The sequence below is a fragment of the Octodon degus genome, unplaced genomic scaffold, assembly GCF_000260255.1.
Source record: "Octodon degus isolate 3935 unplaced genomic scaffold, OctDeg1.0 scaffold00001, whole genome shotgun sequence".
In the NCBI taxonomy this organism is placed as follows: Eukaryota; Metazoa; Chordata; class Mammalia; order Rodentia; family Octodontidae; genus Octodon; species Octodon degus.
This window is the reverse complement of record NW_004524577.1, coordinates 32,482,634-32,505,919: the sequence shown is the minus strand read 5'-3', so window position 1 is coordinate 32,505,919 and position 23,286 is coordinate 32,482,634. Positions and strand designations below refer to the sequence as shown.

The following is a 23,286-nucleotide window of genomic DNA, read 5'->3' as shown; positions in this document are numbered from 1 at the left end:
GTGGGCTGAGCTGGCCACACACACACATTAAAAAAAATAATAATATAAATAAATAAATAAAAATTTTCTTTTTTTACTGCCTCAATCTCATAACCTGCTATTGGATTATTCAGGATTTTTTTTTTATGTCTTCTTGGTTCACTTTTAATAATGGATAGCTAAGAATTTGTCCATTTATTCTACATTCTTCAATTTGTTGGCATTCAATTTTTCATGGTAGTCACTAATGATCTCTAGATTTCAACACTATCTGTTCTGATTGTGCCTTTTCATTTCTAATCGCACTGATATGGGTCTTCCCCCCCCCCTTCTTTTGGTAAGTTTGTCTAAGGATTTATTTTATTTGTTCTTTTGTAGAATGAACTCAATTCATTGATTTTGTTATTAGTCTCAAGGTCATTAATTTCTTTTTTGGTGGAACCTGGGATTGAACTCAGGCCCTTGCACATCCTCTTCATCCTCCTCATCATTTTCTTCCTCCTCTTCCTCCTCTTTATCCTCATCCTCCTTCTCTTCTTTTTCTTGCTTTTTTCAGCTTGATGACTCCCTTTTTTGCTGCATCAGGTTTTCCTTTAGCCCGGTAGGCAGCAATGTCCTTTTCATACTTCTCCTTCAGCTTAGCAGCCTTCTCACATGGCTGCTTGTCATCTGCTGCAGTATTATTCCACATTTCTCCAAGTTTCTTTGCAGTATCACCAATGGAAAGGCCAGGATGTTCTCCTTTGATTTTTGGGTGATACTCAGAACAGAACAAGAAGAAGGCTGAAGGAGGCCTCTTGGGTGCATTGGGATCCTTGAACTTGTTTTATGTTTCTCCTTTAGAAGGAATATACATTTTCATTTCTCTTTCATAACAAGCCTTGTCCACTTTTGCCATGTCTTCAGATTTTCCTTGTTCTTTAGCTGACATGGTCTTCCACCTCTCTGAGCACTTCTTAGAAAACTCTGAGAAGTTAACAGAAGGATATAGGTGCTGCTTCTTGTGCTCCTCTAGGCCTGTTGGCACAAAGAATACATATGATGACATCTTGCCTCTCAGCTTCTTAGGATCTCCGTTGTCTATGTTTACTTGTTTCCCTCAGCGAGGTACAGAGTCGCCCAGTGCCTATTCAGCTCTCACTGGCCCCGGCACTGTCTCTGGAGCTCATTGTACTGCATGTGTGATTTCTTAACTAAATACCAAATCAAGAAATGTAGGAAATGTGTGGCCCAACTTAAAAAAAAAAAAAAAAAAAAAAAAAATCAAGCAGCACTGAAAATACCTTTACATTAAACATAAAATGTTGTGTAGTGACTATTTCTGTGATGCAACAGAGAGAAATACTACTTATGATTTACTTCCTTGTACTAGGTTTGAGGTTGGACTGTTTATTGTACTTCTAGGACTTTGAGCTGCATCATTAGATTATTTTGAGTTCACACTCCTTTTCTAATGTGGGCACTCACAGCAAAAAGCTTCCCCCTTAGAAATCCTTTTATTGTGTTCTACAGAGTCTGGTATATTGTACTGGCACTGCTTGATTCTATAATTTTTTTTTTTTTTTTTTTTTTTTGGTGGAACCGGGGATTGAACTCAGGCCCTTGTGCTTGCCAGGGAAGCGCTTATTCCACTGAGCCATCTCCCCAGCCCCTGATTCTATAAATTGATTAATTTATTTTTTTAATTTCTTCTGTAACCCATTGAAAGTATACATGAGTATGTTATTTAATATCTGGGTATTTGCAAAATTTCTGAAAATTCTTTTGTGATTGATTTCTAGTTTCATGGTGCTGTGATCTGATAGTACTTGTGGGATAATTTTGATTACTTTGTATTTAAACAAGCTTTATGGACTAATTTATGATCTATTTGGAGAAAATTCTGTGTTGAGAAGAATGTGTTTTCTGCTGTTTGGAGGTAGAAAGGAGACCATAGATATCTACTAAATTTATTTTTTGAAGGTGTGGTTCATCTCTTGTATTTCTTTGTTGAGTTTTTTAGTTGATTTATTTATGAAATTGGAATATTGAGGTCTCCCAGTATAATTCTGCTGATGTTTACCTGATTTTTTATGCCAAGTAGTGTTTGTTATATGAAGTTGGTATTGAGTGCACTGGTGCTTGGTACAGATACATTTAAAGCTGCTACCTCTTCCTGTTGATGTCTTCCTTTAACTAGTGTGTAGTGACCTTTGCTGCTTCTGATCAGTGTTGGCTTAGGGTTCACTTGGTCAGAAAACAGGAGAGCTACTCCTGTTTGCTTTCAAATCTTATTGCATGCAATACCGTTTGCCATCCATAAAGCTTTAGCTGTGAACTTCATTGTTCCTTATTTGTTTTGAGACAGGGTCTCACTATGTAGTTGAGGCTGGACTTGGACTCACTATGTAGCCCAGGCTGGCCTTGAACTTTCAGCGATCCTCTTGCCTCAGCCTCCTGAGTGCTGGAATTACAGGCATGCACTGCCATGTTCAGATAGCTGTGAATTTCTTTGTGGTTCAAATGTGTCTCCTGTTTTCAATGTACTATTGGGTTTTATTTTTGATCTGGTCTGCTAACCTGTGTCTTTTGGATGGGGAATTGAAACCATTTATATCGAGAGTTACTACTAAAAGTTATTAACTTATTCCTCTCATTCCTGTGTCTGTGTGTGTGTGCGCGTGCATGTGTGCTGATTCCTTTACTTTTCCATTTTATTTAACTTCTCAGCCTGCTTGATGTTTTGTTCCATCCACCAGTTCATCACTGGCTTCATGATCTTTGTCTAGGATATTCTTGAGAATTTTTTGGTAGTGCCGACTTGGTGGTTATGATTTCCTTAAGCTGTTCTTTGTCATAGAAAGCACTTTTTTTCCCCCATCAATTTTGAAAGACAGTTTTGCTAGGTATATTAATCTAGATTAAAATTTTTCTTCCAGGGTTTGTAGTCTTTCAAGTTCTGCTGGCCTTCCAGTTTGTGTTATAAAGCTTGCTGTAATTCTAATGGGCTTACCCTTATAAGTGATTTGTGTTTTTTCTTTAACAGCTTTAAGATTCTGTCCTCAGTTGGACTCTTAGCATGTTGCCTATGATGGAGAAGTTCTTTTCTGAACTTCTGAACAAATAACTATTTGTGGTCTGTATGACTTGCTTGCTTACATGTAAATTCTTTCCCCATGCTTGGAAAGTTTTCTGCTATGATTTTTGTATATGTATTTTTAATACTATACAATGTCTGCATGTGATGTCTTTTGACTTTTCTCTCATTCCAGTTAATGCTTCATTAGTTTTCTTTGTGTCATCTAGCAGCTTTGAGTCCATTTCCTCTTTCTTATTTTTAAAGTATCTCTGTCATATACATCAGATCAGTCCTGGTCATTGTTTTGCAAGGAGAAAATCCCTACTGGTTATCACAATGTCAACTCATCCACTATATATTAATCATAAACATCAACACTTGTTTCAGCAATTCACCATTTTATCAGTGCCACTTACAGTCTGTGTATGTACTGCTACTAACAGATATAGAAGGAGAGGAAAGAAAAACAAAACAAAACAAAAATAGGAATAAGGTGTTAGGAAGAAGAAAGTGAGAGAAGAAAAATATCAATGAATAGAATATTGGCACTAAATAAGACTGAATTATTTTTATACCTTGAGTAATGGTATGGTGTGGAGGGAGTTGGAAAAAGATTTTGTTGGAGCAAGAGGAGGGGTGGGGGGGGGGTAAAACTACACACTGAGGGAAGGTGTATGCCGGAACCTGTTAATTTGTAGGTCATTTATATTTGGATCCTCTGTGTCCAATTTTGATGAGAGTTCCCCTGACATGGCACGAAAGATGCTGTTTAATTTCAAGTGCTGGTAAATTCTTATTCTTCCCTATACATAAGCTGAGATATGCACCTCATATGCCAAATGAAAGCAGGAAAAGAATAAAGGCAAAATAAGGGAGGAAAGGAGGGGAAAGGAGAAAAGAAAAAAGAAAGGGAAGGAAAAAATGAAAGCAGATCTCTGATTTGCTTACATGCCAGCCTCTGAGCAGGATGGCTCTCTGGACCTGCAGGGCTGTGCATCTGGCTAACTAACTTTTGTCTCTGTCCTATGGCCTGCTACTGGAGTTACACTGGGGAGGGAGAGTACGGCATAATGTGCCCAACACCTGATTCTCTGCAGGGCAAATCGTAAAGCTGCCTCTGTATCTTTCCTCTAGGAGCCTTCCGTTAGTGAATTTCGAAATGCCCTCTAACCCAGGTGCCGCTGCGTCTCTCAGCCCACAGTCCTCTTCTTCTGATCCCTTTTCCCAAAGCATCACTCCAATTCATGAACTTTAAGTAAAGCCCCAGAGCTCCCTTCTTTCAGCAGTCCTTCGCAGGGAATGTTGGTTTTTTTGTGTTTGTTTTTGTTTTTTGTATGTGCCTGCCAGCAACCATGGAAAACACACAGGGTGTTTCCTAAGCACAGGCTTCCAGTAATGGGGAAAGAATAGCCAAGTAATTATTTCTGCATCGGTCTGCCTCTTCTTTCCCCAGAGTCTTGCCACTCCCAGACACTGCCTTCTTGTGAAGCCCCCACGCTGCAGTTTACTCATTACCCAGATTCTCATACCTAATTAGAGTGGCGTAGTTATTTTCAAACTCCCAAGGGCCTGGCAATATCCTCTTGTACACCACTCTTTGGCCTTTACTTTCTCCTGTTGCGTGGTTTACAAGTACAGCCTCTCACTGGCTATGTTCCTCTGCCTCTTGGAGAGGGTAGGAAGCTTAGTCCATTTGTCTGGCTGCTTCCAGAATGCCTGCTCCCTCCCTCGGGAAGCCAGTCCTGGCCTAAGGTGGCATGGATGCCTGGCCGGGTACCAGGGTTGCTGCAGTACAGGAGTCGTCTGGCTTCTGTTTAAACCCGCTGACACTGGGCTTTGGTGTAACATGTTTCTCCCAATTACTTTGCTGAGTCTGCTTTTCTCTATTGTGCCTGCCTCAGATACCTGCTTTTCTCCATGCACTACTGGAGTTTCTGTCCTCACTGCAGCCGTCTAGGTGTCCTCGATGATCTCCAAGATATGCACTTTTTAACAGTACATCCTTCATGTCACCAATTTTATGCACAAACATTTACTCAGTGATTATCAAGGAATTAAGCTGGCTTGTAAATTATTCTTCCAGCCTTACCATTTTTACACAAATAGACATTACTTTTGATTTTTAAAATTCTTGGGCCAAGGATAGGGAACAGCCCCTGCCTGGCAAGCATAAGGTCCTGAGTTTGATTCCCGATACAAAAAATAAAATGGAAAAAAAATTCTTGGGAGTGTTTCTCAGGAAAGATAGAGACCTAAAAATGGAAATGTTACTCTATATCTCAGATATACCTGTGTCCTTTAGTGTGGTGCCCCTAGGAACTGCGGACTCCTGTATCCTCTTTTCATGTGTTAAGTTTTAAGGAGGTACATTTAAAAGATTACAGACCACACATGTCTTTGAGAATTGTACATACCACTATTCTGTATTGTTTGTTTGTTTGTTTGTTTGTTTGTTTGGCGGAACTGGGGATTGAACTCAGGCCCTTGTACTTGCCAGGGAAGCACTTACTCCACTGAGCCATCTCCCCAGCCCCACCATTCCGTATTTTAGATAATTGTTTTTCTTTAACTGTTATTGTCAAAAAGACATCTTACATCTTTATATTTAGGTAAGGACTACTGTTTATGAAGACAGGTATTTTGACTCAAATATTTTGTGGTTTTTTTTATTTTTTTGACTCAAATATTTTGGAAATTGATATTATAAACATACTTAATAACTTGTTGGGATATCTTTTAAATATGAGTATAAACAGCATATAATGAAAAGACGTGTGTATGTATTGAGCCTCTGCTGTGCGCAGAATGTTACGTTTAACACAGTGTAAGGCTGGCTGGAAGTGGCAGGAGAGAGGAGTAGTTGGAAGGCCCAGATGCCTCTCTCAGTAATTCACTTGCTACTGAGCAGTGCTGCTCCCTTGAGCCTTGTTCACCCCTGTCTTTTCTGTCTCAGCTCCCCTTCCCGAGGTGCATAGGTACTTACAGCCCTCAATGGAGAGTAGAAAACCTACCTAGGCTCCCCAGCTCAATGGCTGAGTAACAGACAAGTGTGTTGAAGTTACCATTATGAGAAAGATGCTCTGAAGGATCTAATGAAGACTTCATGAAAACAGAAGAAAATAACAAATAGTTTTATGTCTTCTGTAAACTGAAAATGGATAGTAATCAGATTTTTATTTTTGAGAAATGCACACTATTGTTGTGTACTTTTCTGTTCATGTGTGCTTCCCTTCTAGTCCAGATGTTGGTCTTTCTCCCCTGAAGCACCACGCTGGAGACGAGTCAGTTTGTGCCTCTGTTCTCCTGCCTTCCTCTCAGACATCACGACTCAGATGCGCTGCAGAATCAACCTGTGGCCCACCTGCCTCGCATTTCCCAGTGTACAGTAGGGATAGGTGGCCGCAAGGTCTCATGGTCCATCACATACTTGGTCAGGGCTGTGAATATTGATTCCCTTGGGCCATCACAGCAGCTGTTGGCACCTCCAGTAGACATATGAGTTTGAGGGAGTGAAACACTGTTGATTATTAATATTTTATTAGTCATGTGTACCCTCTAGCATTTGTTAATTCCCTTTTCTTTACATAGAATGTAAATTTATCCTACCAAAATTGATTTTGCATACTATAGTACACATTTTTAAAGTTTTGTTTCTATAAGAGGCAATTTCTCACAGATCTAAATGCGGTCTCTTGTTTTTCCTAATTTAAATATTTTGCCATTATGAAAGGGTGTACATTATCATGTAGAAGATATTGGTCGTGATAACTACTGTCATAGGTTCATTGTAAAAAATGCATTAACCACTTTTCTCTTACAGGACAAACTATTCGAGAGAAAAGGATTATAGAAGCAGCAAAGAGAAATGAAATTGAATATGAAGTGGGTGATATCCCAACAGAATGGGAAGGTAAGTTTCTGATTTTACTAGAATGTTCTAGGGGCATGTTGTTTAATGATGCACAAAATTAATAAACATACATATTGACATATTTCTCTTCGTAAAACATAGTCTAAACATATCAGTCTTACCATTTGATTTTTCTGAAATTTTATGAAGGTGACAGTTTTTATTAAAAACCTCATATGTCTCATACAGTCACAGGTGGGGCTTTTTAGGGGTGCCTAGATCTAGTGTGCATACTGCTTGGATTGAGGATGTGATGCTGGGATTGATGCACAGTGCCATGCTAAGATTAAGGGTGCCTAGCCTGGGTATAAGTGCTATCTTCTCTAAGGGCAGGTAGCTGGATAAGATATAAGGTACAGAGCGAGAGCTGCTGTGGTCGCTCCCTGTTGCTTGCTGCTTGGCTGCTCTTGTTGGCTTCTGTTTGCCATCAGCTGTGTCTCCTCTGCTACACTGCTCTGCCATGCCAGTCTGCCTTGCAGCCAACAGATTATGGGTTGAAACCTCCACAAACTGTGGACCAAAAGGAAGTTTGCCTCCTTGAACTTTGGGTGTTAAGTATTTTGTCTTAGCAATGGGAGAAAAGTAACTAGGACAGAACACATGCACAGTAAGGACTACAAAGCATTTAGCAAAGCTGGGATTACAGTGAGGCAAATAAACCACTTAGGATGCAAAGTGTCAGGAGGCCCCAGTCGCCTGGACCGGCCTTGCACTGACCTCCTGGGTTCAACATCTATCTCTGGCACTTACCACTGCCAACACATACTTGAAAATCTGATATGCTTTTCATTCTTAGTTTTCCTTTTTATAAATTCTGGAGCATACTCTCTGAACCTGCCACTAAGAATACTTGTTCAACTCAGAATGAGTTTGTTAGTTGACTTCCTGTTTTGACAAGGATGGATAGTTGATCCCTATCTTAAGATTTTGAAATGAAGATAAAAGGTCTTTGTCTCTCCTTGTAGCTGGAACAGTAATATGTATCCTGGGTAGTTTGTGAGTAGCCATCTTCAACTCACCATCAAAACTTTTTTCAGAAAAAGCTGATTTACAGAGGAGAAAAATGAAACCAGTTTGCAAATTGAAGTACATAAACAGAATATTTCCTAGGTTTCCAGCAGCAATTCAATTCCCAATTCAATTTTTTTAAATCTTTTATTTATTTGGTACAGGGTCGCACTATGCAGCTCGGACTCATGGTGATCCTCCCGTCTCAGCCTCCCCAGTGCTGGGATTACAGACATGTGCCACCGCACCCGGTTTTGGTGGTCAGCATGGCACAGCCAGGGTTCTGGGGCCAGTGTAGCATGTGGTACCAGGGATCAAAGCCAGGTCCTTGTGCTTGTCAGGCAGGCGCTTAGACCACTATCTCCCCAGCCCCCAATTCAATTTCCTTATGAATGAAATTCATTGTCAGGCAGGGCCTTAGACCACTGAGCTATCTCCCCAGCCCCCAATTCAATTTCCTTATGAATGAAATTCAGTTGCAAGCCTGAGTTCTAAGTGTCACCTCCCATGCTTGATATAAATTTCTCTTGTTCTTTGTTAGCATACTTCCTAGTAAGCACATAGTAAGGTACATAGTAAGTTCTCAATAGATTACTTGTTGAACAAATAAAATCTAGTTTAAGTTTGCCTTTGTTTACATGTAAAAGAACTGTAGTAGATATACCATCACTGAATACTTACCAAACATTTACTTGAATGCCAGGAACTGAGCCATTGCTTTACAGTCATTATTGTGTTTAATCATCGCAACAATCCTCTATGGTAAACATTATAATCATACACGTTGAACATGTCTGAGGTTCTTAAAGATTAGATAAGCTGCCTAAGCTACAGGACAACATAGATGTAGATCGTTTGCTTCTTGGGGAACATAACATGGTACCTTACATGAAGTAGCTATAGGCATTATACTATTGCATATATAAGCATATGAGTAAAAATATCTTTTGCATTTCTGCTTGTTATCTGTGAAAATACTAGAACTACAAAAAAGGAGCATAAATATCATATATAGCAGATTTTTTTCTAAGAAAAGCAAAAGATAAATTGGCAAACCCCAGGAGGAATAATTGAGCTTTCCTATTTAACAGACTTCCCAGTGTCATGTTACAATTGCAATTTGCAAATAATGCTTGCACTTTCTTATAGTAAGCCTATTTTGTCATTTTTCCAATAATAATATAGATTTTAAAGTGTTTATAGAAATAAAGTTATAACCAAATAGGTACTGACATTTTTTAGCCTTTGAAACATTCAGAATATTAGAATGAAGTTTTAATGTTTCTTATGCGTCTGTCCTGATCTAGTAATTCAGCATAACTGCCCCAAGGAGCATATTCTTAAGTGTATCAATTGAACACTGAAGTGGTAGACATCAGTGGTACACATCAATTAAATATAAAAATAAGAATGTTATGAAAAAGTAAATTAAAATTAAACTTGACACTATAAACAGAGAAGGAAAGATAAATTTTTAAAGTAAATGATGTCAACACCAAATGAATCTGAAGTATTTTCTGGTCCAGATGAATACAGATTGTCATTTGTCAATTATTTATAGCAGAGCGCAGATACCCACAAGACATATTCTCTTACGCTGTGGATTGAACAACACACCTTTTCATGCATCTACTTAGCAAGCGTCTGTTGAGGACCTCTGCGTTCATGAGCTCACATTCTGGGCTGGAGAATGGGTAGGAGAAAGACAAACCAGATACATGACTAGACTGTATATTACTGTTAATGGCTGCAGAAAATAAGGCAAGAAAGAGCATAGGGAGTATTCAGAAGGCTTCTGTAGATTTAAATAGTATTCAGAAAAGCCCTTGCTGAAAAGGTGATTTTTGAATAAAGCCAGAAGACCGAGCTAGCCGTGCAGATAACTAGCAGGGGAGAATTTCTGGAGTAGGTGAAAGCCTTGAAATAGAAACTGTACTAAAGCTTAGGCAGTTACAGAACAGCAAGGAAATTAATGTGGCAGGGATACAGCGAGAGGGAAATAATAGGGATCCATTTGGAAAGTTCACAGGACACCTAATCTTTTGGACCCTTGTAGGCCATTATAGAGACTCTGGCTGTTATCCTGAGTAAGAGTAGAAGCCATTGGAGAGTTTTGAAAAGAACTAGGTACATGCTGAGTTATATTTAACTGCATCACTGTAGTTGCTATCATGCAAAAACACTGAGGGTGGCACAGTCAAAACATGGAAAGAGTGGGCATTTGTAATACTTTAGGCCAAGGATAATTGGGACTTGGATAGTGTAACACTAGGAACAGAAAGATGGCATTGAATTCTGGTTCTATTGTAAAAGCAGAGCGAACTGGATTTATTGAGATACTGAATGTGAGGAGAAAGCAAGCAGTCAGTAATGACTTGTAAGGTTTTTGGCCACAACTGGAGAAAACAAAGTTACCAATAACTGTAATAGGCAAGACAATGGAAGGAGCAGATTACAGGGGAAATGAAAAATCGGTTTGGGCAAGGTAAGTTTGAGGTACTTATTCAACATCCAGATAAAGATACTGAATTGTTTGAGGCCAAGAGTTTAATGGAAATGTCTGGGTGGGAGATAAAATTTGGGAGTTGCAAGGAAATAAATGATATATAAAGCGTGAGACTGGGTGAAATGACAAAAGGCATGAACGTAAGTAGAAACCGAGAAATTTAAAGACTGACTTCTATGTTCCTCTAAGATTTAGAAACAGTGTAGACAAAAAAGAAACAGTGAGAAAAGTTGGAGAAAAAAGTGTTCAATACTGAAAGCTAATTTTCAGGAGGAAGAGGTGATGAACAATGTCAAATGGGAACTGAAAACTACAGCATTTGTTTTACGAGCAGAGATCGTTAGTAATCTTGACAAAAATAGTTCTGTGGAATGATGGAAATAAAAGCTTAATTGAAAAACAAACAAAAGTATGCTATACCTCCAGCCCTTTTATTATTCTGTTGTACCGCCTGCCTCCCTAAGAGCTTCACTAGCTCCTGCTAATCCTTAAAGTTTGGGAGTAGACACTGGAGTATTGTTGTCTTCTAAGGGTAGCTGGCTGTTGGTCTTTTTTTCTGTCCCAAGGTCCTGTCTTCCTACTTCACTAGGGATGAGAAGTTGCTCTGTATTTGGCTTAGTGATCAGTCCTTAGTTACTGGACTGTGGGGATGACTGACCCCAGATTATCACAGTCTTGTCATACAAGGGTGAACACCTGATTATGTACATGGCATCCTGGCTAATGTAGTACAATTAGCATTAGCAATATCAAGCCCAGCCTAGAAACTCACAGTCAGGCATAACTGCTAATTTGATATCTCTAACCCTTGAAGCAATTTCTGTAATTACACAACAGTATCCAACATAAGCCAGGAACTTCTACACAGTGAGTGAGCAAAAGTCTAGCGAAATGGGTGCTGTACTCTTTTTTTCCCCAATATAATTACATAATTAGACATGCACTTTCACTTGTGCCATGTCTTTATAGTTAGCACTAAATCAAGGTCCTGTCCTCACTAGGAAGAGGCATGCATGTAAGTAAGCAGGAAGTGTGGAGACTACATTAAGAGACTCTTCAGCATACAGTAGCGTGGCTGAACCTCAAGGACAGTCTGCTGAAGAAAATAAGGCAGATGTTAGAAAGATACATACTGCCAGAGATTCCACTACAGCATTTATAAAGAAAATAAAACTGAGCTGTAAGGATAGAAGTACAGCCCTTGTTGCCTGGGGGCTGGGGTAGGGAGAGGTAAGTGTGTGTAAATAGGCAAAAGAGTACTTTGGGGGAGGATCAATGGAAATGTTCTCTGTATTGATTAACATGCTGGTCACAGGCAGAACTTATTATTCTGATTTTGTGGCATTGTACACTTAACCTATATTCAGTGTTTTACATATAAGTGACCTCTCAATAAATTTGATTAAGAAAGAAAGATTGCTAACAACTATGAGCATCATAAAATTTGTAAGTTAATGTGTCAACTTATCCTAATAACATCCTTAAGATCTACTTAAAGGTCAGTAACCAGCTGGGCATAGTGATACATTCCTGCAGTCAGAGCACTCTGGAGACTGAGGCAGAAAAACAGTGGGTTTGCGTCCACCTTGGGCAACTTACTGACTTACTGAAATCCCGATTTTAGAGCTCTCTCTCCCCCGCCCCCCAGAACTGGGTGAAATCCTGATTTAAAATATAGAAAAGGCTTAGGTATTGGGTTAATGGAGAAGCCGTGGGTCCAATTTTAGGGACAAAAATAAATAAATAAATAAATAACCAGAAAATGGTTTTTTTCATACTATATTCTTTGAAGAATTTTTCACAGTTGAAAAATGTATTTTTACATTTAACATTCTTTATGAAGTTTCAAAGCTCAAAACTGGAAAAGATAATCTTTTAAAAGATGAGGCTTTATTATTGTCTTATCCTTAAATAAATGACATGTATTTCTAAAGCAGTATCTCTGTTGGTAAATTTTCCATACTTTTGGCTCTGAATGGTCACCTACTAAGTCTGGTGATGAATATCTTATTTATCCATAGCCTGTTGGCAGGTTTTCTAAGGGTACTGGATATTTTTAGTATTTATAAAGATTTGAAGAACGTATACTTCCTGAAGTATTTTCCTGCCTGCTTAGTGATTAATGAGTGATTAATATGCATGCTCACTTCACACTCATAGATTGTTATGTTCCAATAGTAGTACTAAAGTTCAGTGTAAATCTCATGCATACTGATGAGCATGCAAATAAGTAGTGGTGAAAGAATCTGAGGATCTCAAGGCACAAACTGTCCAGTTATCTTGCTAAATTCTCTTCAAATGATTGTTGCATTACTTTATAATGAGGACTAGTATAGAAGCCACTTTGAAGTAATTAGCAATGGCAAAGTCAGTATATAGTTTATAATTGGATAGATCTTCTCTTTTAGATTATTTTGAGGCTTTAAGAGTAATGCTTTCATAGTAATGTTTTCTTCTATTCCTTCTTCTACCTAATCTTTGCCAGCCTTCAGCAGGACATTTCCTGTGCTGCTTATAGAGGTTGGGAAAGTGGTCTGATTATATGAATTAGTGATCACTTCAAGGATTTCTAGCTATAACATTTAATGCTTACGTAACACACAATTACATCAACCATCATCTCAAGATATTTTAAATGTGTGGTTATTGTAGAATCATAAATTAAGCATATTTATTTCAGCAGTTGCATAAACCTGTACAAAACAAATATCTTTTTCATGATCCTTTAAAATGAACCTAAGGAAGCCCTTCTATCTTTCTGTAGAGAATAGCATCCCTTGGCAGTGGATAGATTGGGTGGTATTGGATACACTGAGTAGTATTAAGTTCTGTGACATTCCTACATTTGTGAATGAATTTTATAAAATTAAAACCAGTAAACTTTAGAAAACATGTATCAGAGCTTTTCCACCGTTTTTACATACTTGGATTTTTTTTTTAATGATTTGGTTCAACTAAAGCATTTTTTTTTTACCTTTCCAGGGGACTTTTAATTGTTTTTTTTTAACTTCTTTTTTTGGCCAATTTTTTTTTTTGAGGGTTTTTTTCATGATGACAGTGTGTATTATGTCGTTACACTCAAAGCTTACACACTGGTCTATGTCTATAGACTAGAATACTCAGTACTCATTAGTAAAAAAAAAATAAAATAAAATAAAGTTGTACCTTAGATACTTTTCTTGTTACTGAGACAAAATACCCACTACCCAAAGTTAAAGTAAGGAAGGTTTATTTGGCTTGCAGGGTTTTGTGGGTTTTTTTTTTTTTTTTTTTTTTTTTTTTTTTTTTGGCAGAACCAGGGAATTGAACTCAGGCCCTTGCGCTTGCCAGGGAAGCGCTTATTCCACTGAGCCATCTCCCTGGCCCCTGGCTTGCAGTTTTTAGAGGTCAGCTATAACCTGTCATAGTTGGCTGGCTCCCAGACAGGGCTGTACGCAGAGCAGAGAGACAATGCAGAGGAGAAAGAGGCTGTGGCAGGCAGATGACAGGGCAGTGAGCAATGGGCAGCAACCCTCTTTCTGTCCCTTATATTTTATCCCCCAGGGCAGATAGCATTCACACCTACAGTGAGGCACCTGTCACCCTATCTAGAACTATGACAAACCAATCAGCAGACTACTTTACTAGTCACACACACTATTCCCAGCATCCCACACTCCAGATCCAGCTACCTCCCGAAAGTTCCACTTATGACTGCTTGAGCCTTTGGATGACATCTAGACACAAACCATACTGGTGTGTTAATTTGACTTTTAGAAAATATGAATTTTTTTTTTACATCAAAATACATGATTGCAGGGCCGGCAAGATAGCTCAGCAGTCTAAAGCGGCTGCTGGGGCAAGTGCAGGGACTGCAGTTCAATCCTCCAGCACCATATACCACGCCAGCCCCACCCTCAGGGTGGGCTAAGCTGGCCACCAAAAAAAAAAAAAAGGTTCATGATTGCTGATAAAGGGGCTATCCTTAATGGTAATTTTAGCCTAAGGTTTAACAAACATCTGTGTGTGTTATCTATGTATGTGTATTGCTAGGGACTGAACTCAGGGACTTGCACATGCTGGTTAAGCACTCTAGCACTGAGTCACATTCTCAGCCCAAACTTCGTCTTCTGAGACCCAGATGGTAGTAAGCATTGTAGGCTTTGTGGGTCACTTCATCTGTTACATCTACTCAGCACTGCTGTAGTAGCACATAGCAGCCGTACAAATGAGCGTGACGGTGTTTCAATGAAACCGTATTTAAATACACTGAAACTATGAATTCTATACAGTTTATATGTGTCAGAAAATTATACTTTACATTTCTTTTTTCAGTCACTGAAATATGTAAAAACGAGTAGCAGACATGCTGAATTTGGTTTGCAAGCTACAGTTTGCTGAGCCCTGCAATAGATGTTGATTGTTCTGAATTAATCTTCTAATCTAAATTAAAACAAGATTTACTGCTTAAAAAGCTCTTAGAAGTATATGACTCATATTAAATTTTTTATTATTTTTATTACTTTTTAATTTATGTATTTGGTACAGGGTCTTACTTCGCAGCTCAGACTCATAGTGATCCTCCTGTTCCACAAAAAAAAAAAAAAAAAATAGCACTGGGATTCCAGGCATGCACAACCACATCCAGTCTTGGTGACTAGGTGCCCCCAGGGCGGGACTGGCAAAGCGTGTGGTACCAGGGATCAATGTGGGTCCCTGAGCTTGCCTAGGCAGGTGAGTAGACCATTGACCTATCTCCACAGCCCTTCATGTTGAATTATTTTAATGAAGCTTCTTTCCTAGAAAAAAAATCTGCAACTAGGGCTGGGGAGATAGCTCAGTAGTGCAGCGTCCCGAGTTCAATCCCCGGTACTACCAAAAAAAAAAAAAAAAAAAAAAAAAATCTACAACTATAGTGAAGTAACTTACTTTAACCATAAAGAAGCAACTTAAAAATTTTATAAATCACTTATTTCTTTGGCAGCATAGAGAAATCTTGGCATTGGTAGGCTGAATTTTCTAATAAAGGTCAGAACCCTATTATAATGAATATTTTTTAATAGTAGAAGTATTTATTCAACAAGTGTGTTAAGAACTTAGTATTTCAAGGCTTTTGGATGATAGAAAAATAAATGTCCAAGGATATATCCTGCCCTGACAAGCTTACAATCTAACAAGGAATATAGAATCTATGCAAGTTTTGGTAGAAATGGGCCAAGAAAGAGTGAAAGGTAATAAGGAAGAGAATGCAGAGAAAAGGAACAGAGGCAAAAGTTCAGAAACAGATTGGAAAACATGGGAGCTACATCGGAGGTACAGGCATGCGGATCAGTGCCGGAGAGCCAAGGAAAGGACCTGCTGGGTGTTGCCCTTTCCACACCCCAGCTACTCACTGCTGGGTTCTGCACAAGGAGCGGCCCCAGGGCCCTCAGGGTCTGGGTGATAAGCCACTGGCTAGTAAAGCTGATCTGGAGAAAAGGTAGCTGCTAAATGGATAGAGCTCAGACCTTTATGACCACTTCACCCAGGTTGTTGTTCCCAGTCTGCTGCTGATTAGATGCATGTGCAGGTTAGTGAATCTGTCTGAGCCTTAGTTTCCCAATCTGTAAAGCGGGGTTCATAATTTTTTTTTTTTGTTATATAATTAAGGTCTCACCAATTCCTCTCCTGGATTAGTGTTTTTTGCATGTTTTTCACAAAAGTGCAAAACTGCTCAGTAGCACATGGAGGGCTTTTAGAGCCAGAAACAGTCGGAAATGGATTCAAATCCCTCCATTACTATTTATTGTCTAAGCTTTGAAAAGTTATTTAATTCCCCTGTAAGATAAGCATACTTCAATTTTCTAATGAAGATTTAGTCAAATACAACAATCAAACTGTGGTTTTATGCTTTCTAAGTGCCATGTTCCCTACAGTATGCTTTCTCACATCCTAATATGCCATGCAGATATTAGTCATCTCTGTTTGAGTCCCCCCCGCCCCCCCGGCAGAACCAGGGATTGAACTCAGGCCCTTGCACTTGCCAGGCAAGAACTTATTCTACTAAGCTATCTCCCCAGCCCCTGCTTGAGTCTTTTATGTTTATTTCGTGCCAGGCTGCAATCAGTGTGTGTGTGTGTGTGTGTGTGTGTGTGTGTGTAGTCTAGTGTACTGAAATACTATTACAATTTTCATTTTTACAGATTTGGAAATCTGATGCTTAGAAAATTAAGTAATTTGCCCCAGGTGACACAGCTAGTAAGTGGTGGAGTTGGAATCTGACCCCAGAGATCGTGGTCTGGCTGCACAACTCCTTCTCCTGAGCACTAGTCTGATGTGTCCTCCACGTGGTTCTGGCCACTTCCCCAGAGGCACCACCCTGTCCTTTCCCCTTACCCGGAAGCATCTAGCGCAGTGCCCGGTACCCAGCAGGCCCTTCCACATGAGCTGCTGTCTGTCTCCCAATGGTTAGAGCTATAGCCTGATGACGCACCAGCTGTAGGAGGCAGCAGCTTGCTAGAGAAGAGAAATACCTGTAATAAAAACTTTTCTATGTTCCTTCCCTGCTAAATTGAGCAGTAACTGATTCAAGTTTCCAGGATAATACAATATTTTTATTACCTTGAAGTTTACTATTTTGTGCTTTGGCCTGTATGCTATAAATCCACTAAATTGAATTCAGATGGTTATGAGCTGTGATTTTTTTTTTTTTTAAAGATAAGAAACTGCTTCCTGCTTATCTTTCATCCATTGTTGTATTTTTTCATGACACAAATCACAACTTAAATGGCCGTGGAGATAGCTCAGCGGTATAAGCACCTGCCTGGCAAGTGCAAGGTCCTGAGTTTGATCTCCTGTACCCAAAAAAAAAAAAAAAGACTACCACTTGCTAGGATAGGTTGTTGTACTGATCTTCTGAACCCCGTCTGTAGCTGATGCAGAGGAGGGGAGTTGAGCTGTTCAATCCCTTCGGCCTCTCCAGGATCCAAACTACCAAGAAGAAGGCATTCAAAAATATTTGTTTGTGTAAGTGAATAAAATGTTCACGTGAACTGCCGAGAACTGGCACTTACATATTATTTATTTTTCTTCCTAGCTTGGATTAGAAGAAAAAGAAATACCCCACCCACCATGGAGGTAAGTGCAGAAGGGAAGCGTTCGGCCAGCCTGTGTTTATCATACTGTGCTTCCCCATCGAGTCTGTACTCCACGCTTGCACACAAAGCCTCAAGGCAAAACAACATGGTGGATCTGTACAAGATGCTGATTTTAGTCCATGAGAAATAATTTTAAACATTTGATAATGTAATCTGTTAATATAGTATACTAATATAGATTAATAAAATAGTATATGATAAAGTAAGTGGCTATTTTATGGAACATAATGAATTACTATAAGTTATTAAGTGAAATAATAGCAATTTTTTAAATATAAAATATGTTTTAGAAAATTTGGACTTATCATTATTCACATTGGCTTATTTCTACCATCCCCGGAGACTTCTTTTTGCTGTTATCAATATTTCAGTTAAAAATTTGGAGAGACACTGAATCTCAGTCTCATCCAAACACGTCCTTAACTTGTCCTTATTTTTATATATTTAACTCTAACAAATATTAAAGAAACTACACAATTAGCAAGTTGCATGTAGTAGTCAATAATTAAGCTTAATTTTTATTTAAAGCTTCAGATCTTATTACTTTGGTGATAGAACAAAATGTATATGCGCTTCAAAACATGATTGTTTCCAATTTTTAGTTGAAAGCAGTAGCATAAAGAGTCCAAAGTTACTCTGTAAGAAATAAATGTGCTCCATAAAACGAGAGCTTCCAAGTTACCAGGGTACTGCTTTTGTATTTTCTACCCAGAGGCGCTCTGTCCTTCTGCTGTCCAGGACTTCTTCCCCCACTTCTTCCCTCCCCTACGCCTGGTTGTGCTGCGAAAGGGCTCTCGCACTCAGCCTCTGCTGCAAGTGGCCATGCGTCACCTGACAGTTCTAGCCTTACTTTTCTTTCCAGTCCTCTTACACCGACTTCAGAAGTGTCCATCTGGCAGAGACTGAATGAACGCGTCTTTCGTTCCACTTTCAGCTCTGCATGTTGCTCCTGCTCTGGCCTCCTTTTGCCAGACCCTTCTTTTCACCAGCAGTAATCTATGGAATAATTTGTGTAAGTGTAATCCAAGATTCAGGAGTATCTCCAAGGGTTTACCGCAGCTACACAGATAGAAGAGACCTTCTTCTAATTCCCCTTTCTCCTGACCATAATAAAAGTCACTCTTCCCAAAGGAAGAGATACTTTCCCTACCCCAGAGCTTTGAAACTGTCTTCCATCCAGCACTCCTGAAAAAAGTAGGTCATTCTTGCACCTCCAGCAAGCTCCAGTGAGAACAGAGATCAAGTCGGTCCTCATCCCTGACCCTCCTTCTTAGCGTTCTTGACTGTCATCTCACGTTGTCTCCATTCTGCCAGACTTTTAATCACAGTGTTCTTTTTCTTCTCTGTACTCTCCCTAGTACATGTTCTCTCTCTCTCTCTCTCTCACACACACACACACACACACACACACAAACACACATTTCTTTCCTTCTGACTCTATTAATTATCAGCACTTTCTATTTCTTTGTTATCAAATTACCATTCATGACTGATATTTCTTAGAAACTTTCCTTGGTGTTGTAGTTGATATCTAGATATGCCCCCAAGGCCTCATGTACTACTAGGTGGGCCTTTTGGAGGTGACTGGGTCCTGGGGGTGATTTTAGGAGGTGAGGCCTGTTTGGAGAGTTGGCCGCTGTGGGTGTCTGTGCCCTTCGTTCTCCCCTGACCCTGCCCAGCCTCCTGCCTACCCTGCCCTCAGTTTTTCCTTGGCTAGGCCTCCCTCCCTTGCTATAGACTGAAACCACTGCCGAGGTGAGCCCAAAATAAACCTCTCCCCCTTTCACCTGTGAATGTCTCCTCCTTAACCTGCATTTTGTGCCAGCAGTGGGAAAGTAATTGGGACAGGTCTCTTCTGTACTCTCCTGTCCCGAGGATAGTGACTCCCTTCTTTCCTCCACGTGAGCTGTGCTTACTTTCCAGCTTCCCCCAGAAGGAAAATTTACCCTCTTGCCTTCCCCAGGCACTACCAAGCTATCCTCCCGTTTTGTGACCCTAGAGAATTGGAGGAGTTTGTAATCCAAGCCAATGTCTTGGGACCTGGTCACCATCTTTATCTTTGACAGCACCCAGGCCACCCTCCCACGCTGATGGTAGAGATCAGAAGCTGGCTTCCTGTCTTCTCCCGGCAGCGTCTTCCCGAGTCTAGCTGCCCTGTGCTCCCCACACTAGCACCCCAGTGGCCTCAGGGAAACTGCTGCTTCTAGGAAAGCCTCACCCTACTCGCTCCCATCAGCAAACACTGCTCCCCTGCTGGCACTTCTGAATTCTCCAGGCTCAGATTCTAGTTACACCATATTAAGGGGGGGAAAATTTCCAAAAATGTATACAAATAACCCCAAAATAAAATGAAACATTTACTGAATTATTATAAAGCAGATTCTACCCAGTTGCTGGCCCCATAGCTATTCTTTGTGTTACTCTTTTCATATCTTTCCTCTGACCTATAATGTGTCAATCTTGCAGATTAGCATGCAGAGAGGAATCTTATTTCTGAATTCCTGAGGCTCATTTCAGTGTTGTCTCCAAGTAACTGACATTGAGTTCTCTGTGCTCGGTATTATTAGCTCGTTTTATAAGTTATATAATTGAAATGTCTTGAGACTGACATTCTGCATATATAATCTTACTTTCCTAGTGACTTAAATTGCCAAGATGGAATGTGTCTTCTCCTTGAAAAACAGATCCCCTATTCCCACCCTAAATCTTACCATATTATTTTTAGGAATATAGTGGAAACTGATTTTTAAAAATTGCAGCATAGGATAATAGCAGCATTACATATAACACTGAGATATAGCATCATGCCTTAAAAATAAATGAACTATAGTTGTGTGTATCAACATAGATAAATTTCAGAAACACAACATTGAGTGAATTCCAGATGATTTCATGCAGTGCATCATTTGAAAGCGGCGAAGAACAGTGGGCTTTCAAGTAAAGATGGAGGATGAAACATGTGAGCCTACTTTCTCAAGTCTGATGAAAGTAGCAGTATATTTTCAAAGACAGAAATACACAAGGTCAAAGGAAATTGAGGCAAAGTCCAACCACATTTTAGAAGACAGACAGATAGTGAGAACTTTAACAGAAATGAGTACAATGAATGCTAATCTGCAATGAAGAAGTTCAGAAGTAACCCACTATGAAACACAGAGCCCCAAAATGCCCAGTAACTGGTAGTGCCAGGAAACTCGGAAGGAGCTGAGCTGATGTTAGAAACCCCTGGCTTAGAGGCTGGGGAGATGACTCAGTAGAATAAGTGCTTGCCTGGCAAGCGCAAGGGCCTGAGTTCAATCCCCTGTTCTGCCAAAAAAAATAGAAGAAGAAACTTCCCCTGGCTGAAAATTTACTTAAGAGCAATTAGATTTCAGCCAATAAATGTGAGATAATGAGTTGGAAGGTCAACTTTTTTTACTACCAAAGTAATAATTAGTTCAAGGGAAAATCAGCAATGTATACTGTAGCCATTAGTTGATAGTCTTGGACAACAGCTTATTTAAGCAGTCACAAGGTATATCTTTACAGATTACTTATTAGTTACAAAGGGGGACAGGGGACATTTCTAGTTTAAAAAAAAAAAGCTACCAGCTATCTCCTCAGCCAGATTTTCAAGTTTTACCAACTAGAACAAGCCTGACATGTATGTCTCCTTGTTTAAGGAACTGAAAATAACTATTCTTCAAAAAAGTATAATCCTTACATAATCCTGAGAAAGCAACCAGAAAATCTAAATTGTAAGACAGTTCATAACACACAAGACTAGCTGTATCAGTATCATGAACAACTAAGAAAGACTAATAAACCTGACAGCTAAATGCAACGTATGATTCCAGAATGGGGCAAAAAGCTTTGCTATTGGAGGTAGCCTTGAAGTAAATAAACTTTGAACATAAATCAGTATTACATGACAGCCTTATGTCAGTGTTAAATCTGAAAAAAAAGATGCTGCTAAGTTTTCTTTGTGAGAGTATACAACCAGGCAATTTCTTCTCTATCCAGTTGAAAACTGGATGTTTATACTTGGGAAAAAGAAAACAGTGCAGATTTTTCAGGACAAATTTAAGGAAAGAAGTGCCATTCTAAAAATAGAGGGATTCAATGAACACATGCATCCTGAAAATGAGACTCCAGATTTAATTTTTTCTCTACTACGCTCCAGGAACAAAGACAGACAGACCTCTGTGCTCCAGGCAGGGTATTAGAAAATACTTCTCTGGGGACTCTGACCAGCCAAGAAGAGGGGCCTTAAATTTCAGTTAGAGTACTATGCAGTGAAACTGCATTGACCAGGCTCATCTGTGGCACCAGAGCTGCCCGGTTTATCTAGAAACATCCCACACTGGAGGAGAATATAAAAACAGAAAGCTACACACATAAACAGGCAAAGTAACTTGGATAAAACTACTTAATGACTTAAGATAACTACTATTTTCAGAGATAAGAATTTTGAAATCATGAAACAAAAGCATAATACTACATGAGAGAAGAAAAATTCAACAAAAAGCTTTTGGAAAAACAAGTATAATAGAAATGAAATATTTGGGCCGGCCAGATAGCTCAGCAGACTAAAGCACCTGTGTAGCCAGAGCTCAGTGGCCGGGGTTTAATCCCTGGCATGCTTTGCTGGCCCTGCCCCAGGGCACACTGAGACAGCAATTGAGACTGGACGTGGTGTCAGACATCTGTAACCCCAGCACTTGGGAGGCTGAAAATGGGAGAATCACTGTGAGCCCAATCTAGTAGTAAGACCCTGCAGACCCTGTATTAAATACATTTTTTAAAAAATGAAATATTTACTGGAAGTGTTAGCCAAATCAGTGTCTTATAGAATAGTATAACAGGCAAGAAAAATCAGAGGACCAGCAACACTGAAAGCTAGAGATGAATTCCTCCAACACTTAGATGGGCAGTAAGTGCCAGCCAAGACTGCTATACCTAATGATGTCATCTGTGTTTGAATGTGGAGTAAACTTTTATAGATAAGCAAATTCCCAAAGATTTATCCTTTAGAAACTTTCATGAAGTCACAAAAGGAATAAACAGGGGCTGGGGAGATGGCTCAGTAGAATATGCGCTTGCCTGGCAAGTGCAAGGGCCTGAGTTCAATCCCCAGTTCTACAAAAAAAAGGAAAAAAAGGGAATAAACAAAGAAAAAGGGGAGAAATAAAATCAAGAAAGAAAACTACAGCTGAGGCTAAGCATGCTGGAGCAGGAAGGCAGCAACACCAGTAAGAGGGTCAGGAGGATCCATGAGCAATTTTTTTCCAAAATCATGCAATAGAGGACCTTAATATATCAGCATATATGGAGTGGACTTGTAAGTAAGTACATGGAAAACAAAATTCATTTATTAACTCCAAGAAAAATAAAACTTTGATAGGAAAAGAAAAATAACCCTAGTGCACAACATGACTCACTTGTTCATAGTGTTTACTCATGATAATGTAGATATTCATCTTTTTGAGAGTATTAGTGAATAAGAAAAATGTGACAAAGCCCTCATTTCCAATAGTGAGAAGTTAATATCCAGTGCTTAGAATCGACAACTAAAAGTGTAGTATAAGAATATTACTTAGGGGGCTGGTGAGATGGCTCAGTGGTCTAAGGCACCTACTTGGAACAAGCTTGGCAAAGCACAGGGACGGCGGTTCAATACCCCAGCACCACATGCCAGCCAGCCCGCCCCCTGGTGGGCTGAGCTGGCCAC

At 39.5% G+C, this 23,286-nt stretch overlaps 1 protein-coding gene across 1 annotated transcript in view; it reads left to right on the top strand.

Annotated features, from left to right (window-relative positions):
- The window catches only part of Ndufaf2 (NADH:ubiquinone oxidoreductase complex assembly factor 2), a 61,079-nt gene that overhangs the window by 9,010 nt on the left and 28,783 nt on the right, over positions 1 to 23,286 (top strand). Inside the window, exons 2-3 of the mRNA XM_023709447.1 lie at positions 6,858 to 6,947; positions 17,516 to 17,556. Of these exons, the coding sequence (XP_023565215.1) occupies positions 6,858 to 6,947; positions 17,516 to 17,556 (131 nt within the window). The remainder of the gene's footprint in view (positions 1 to 6,857; positions 6,948 to 17,515; positions 17,557 to 23,286) is intronic.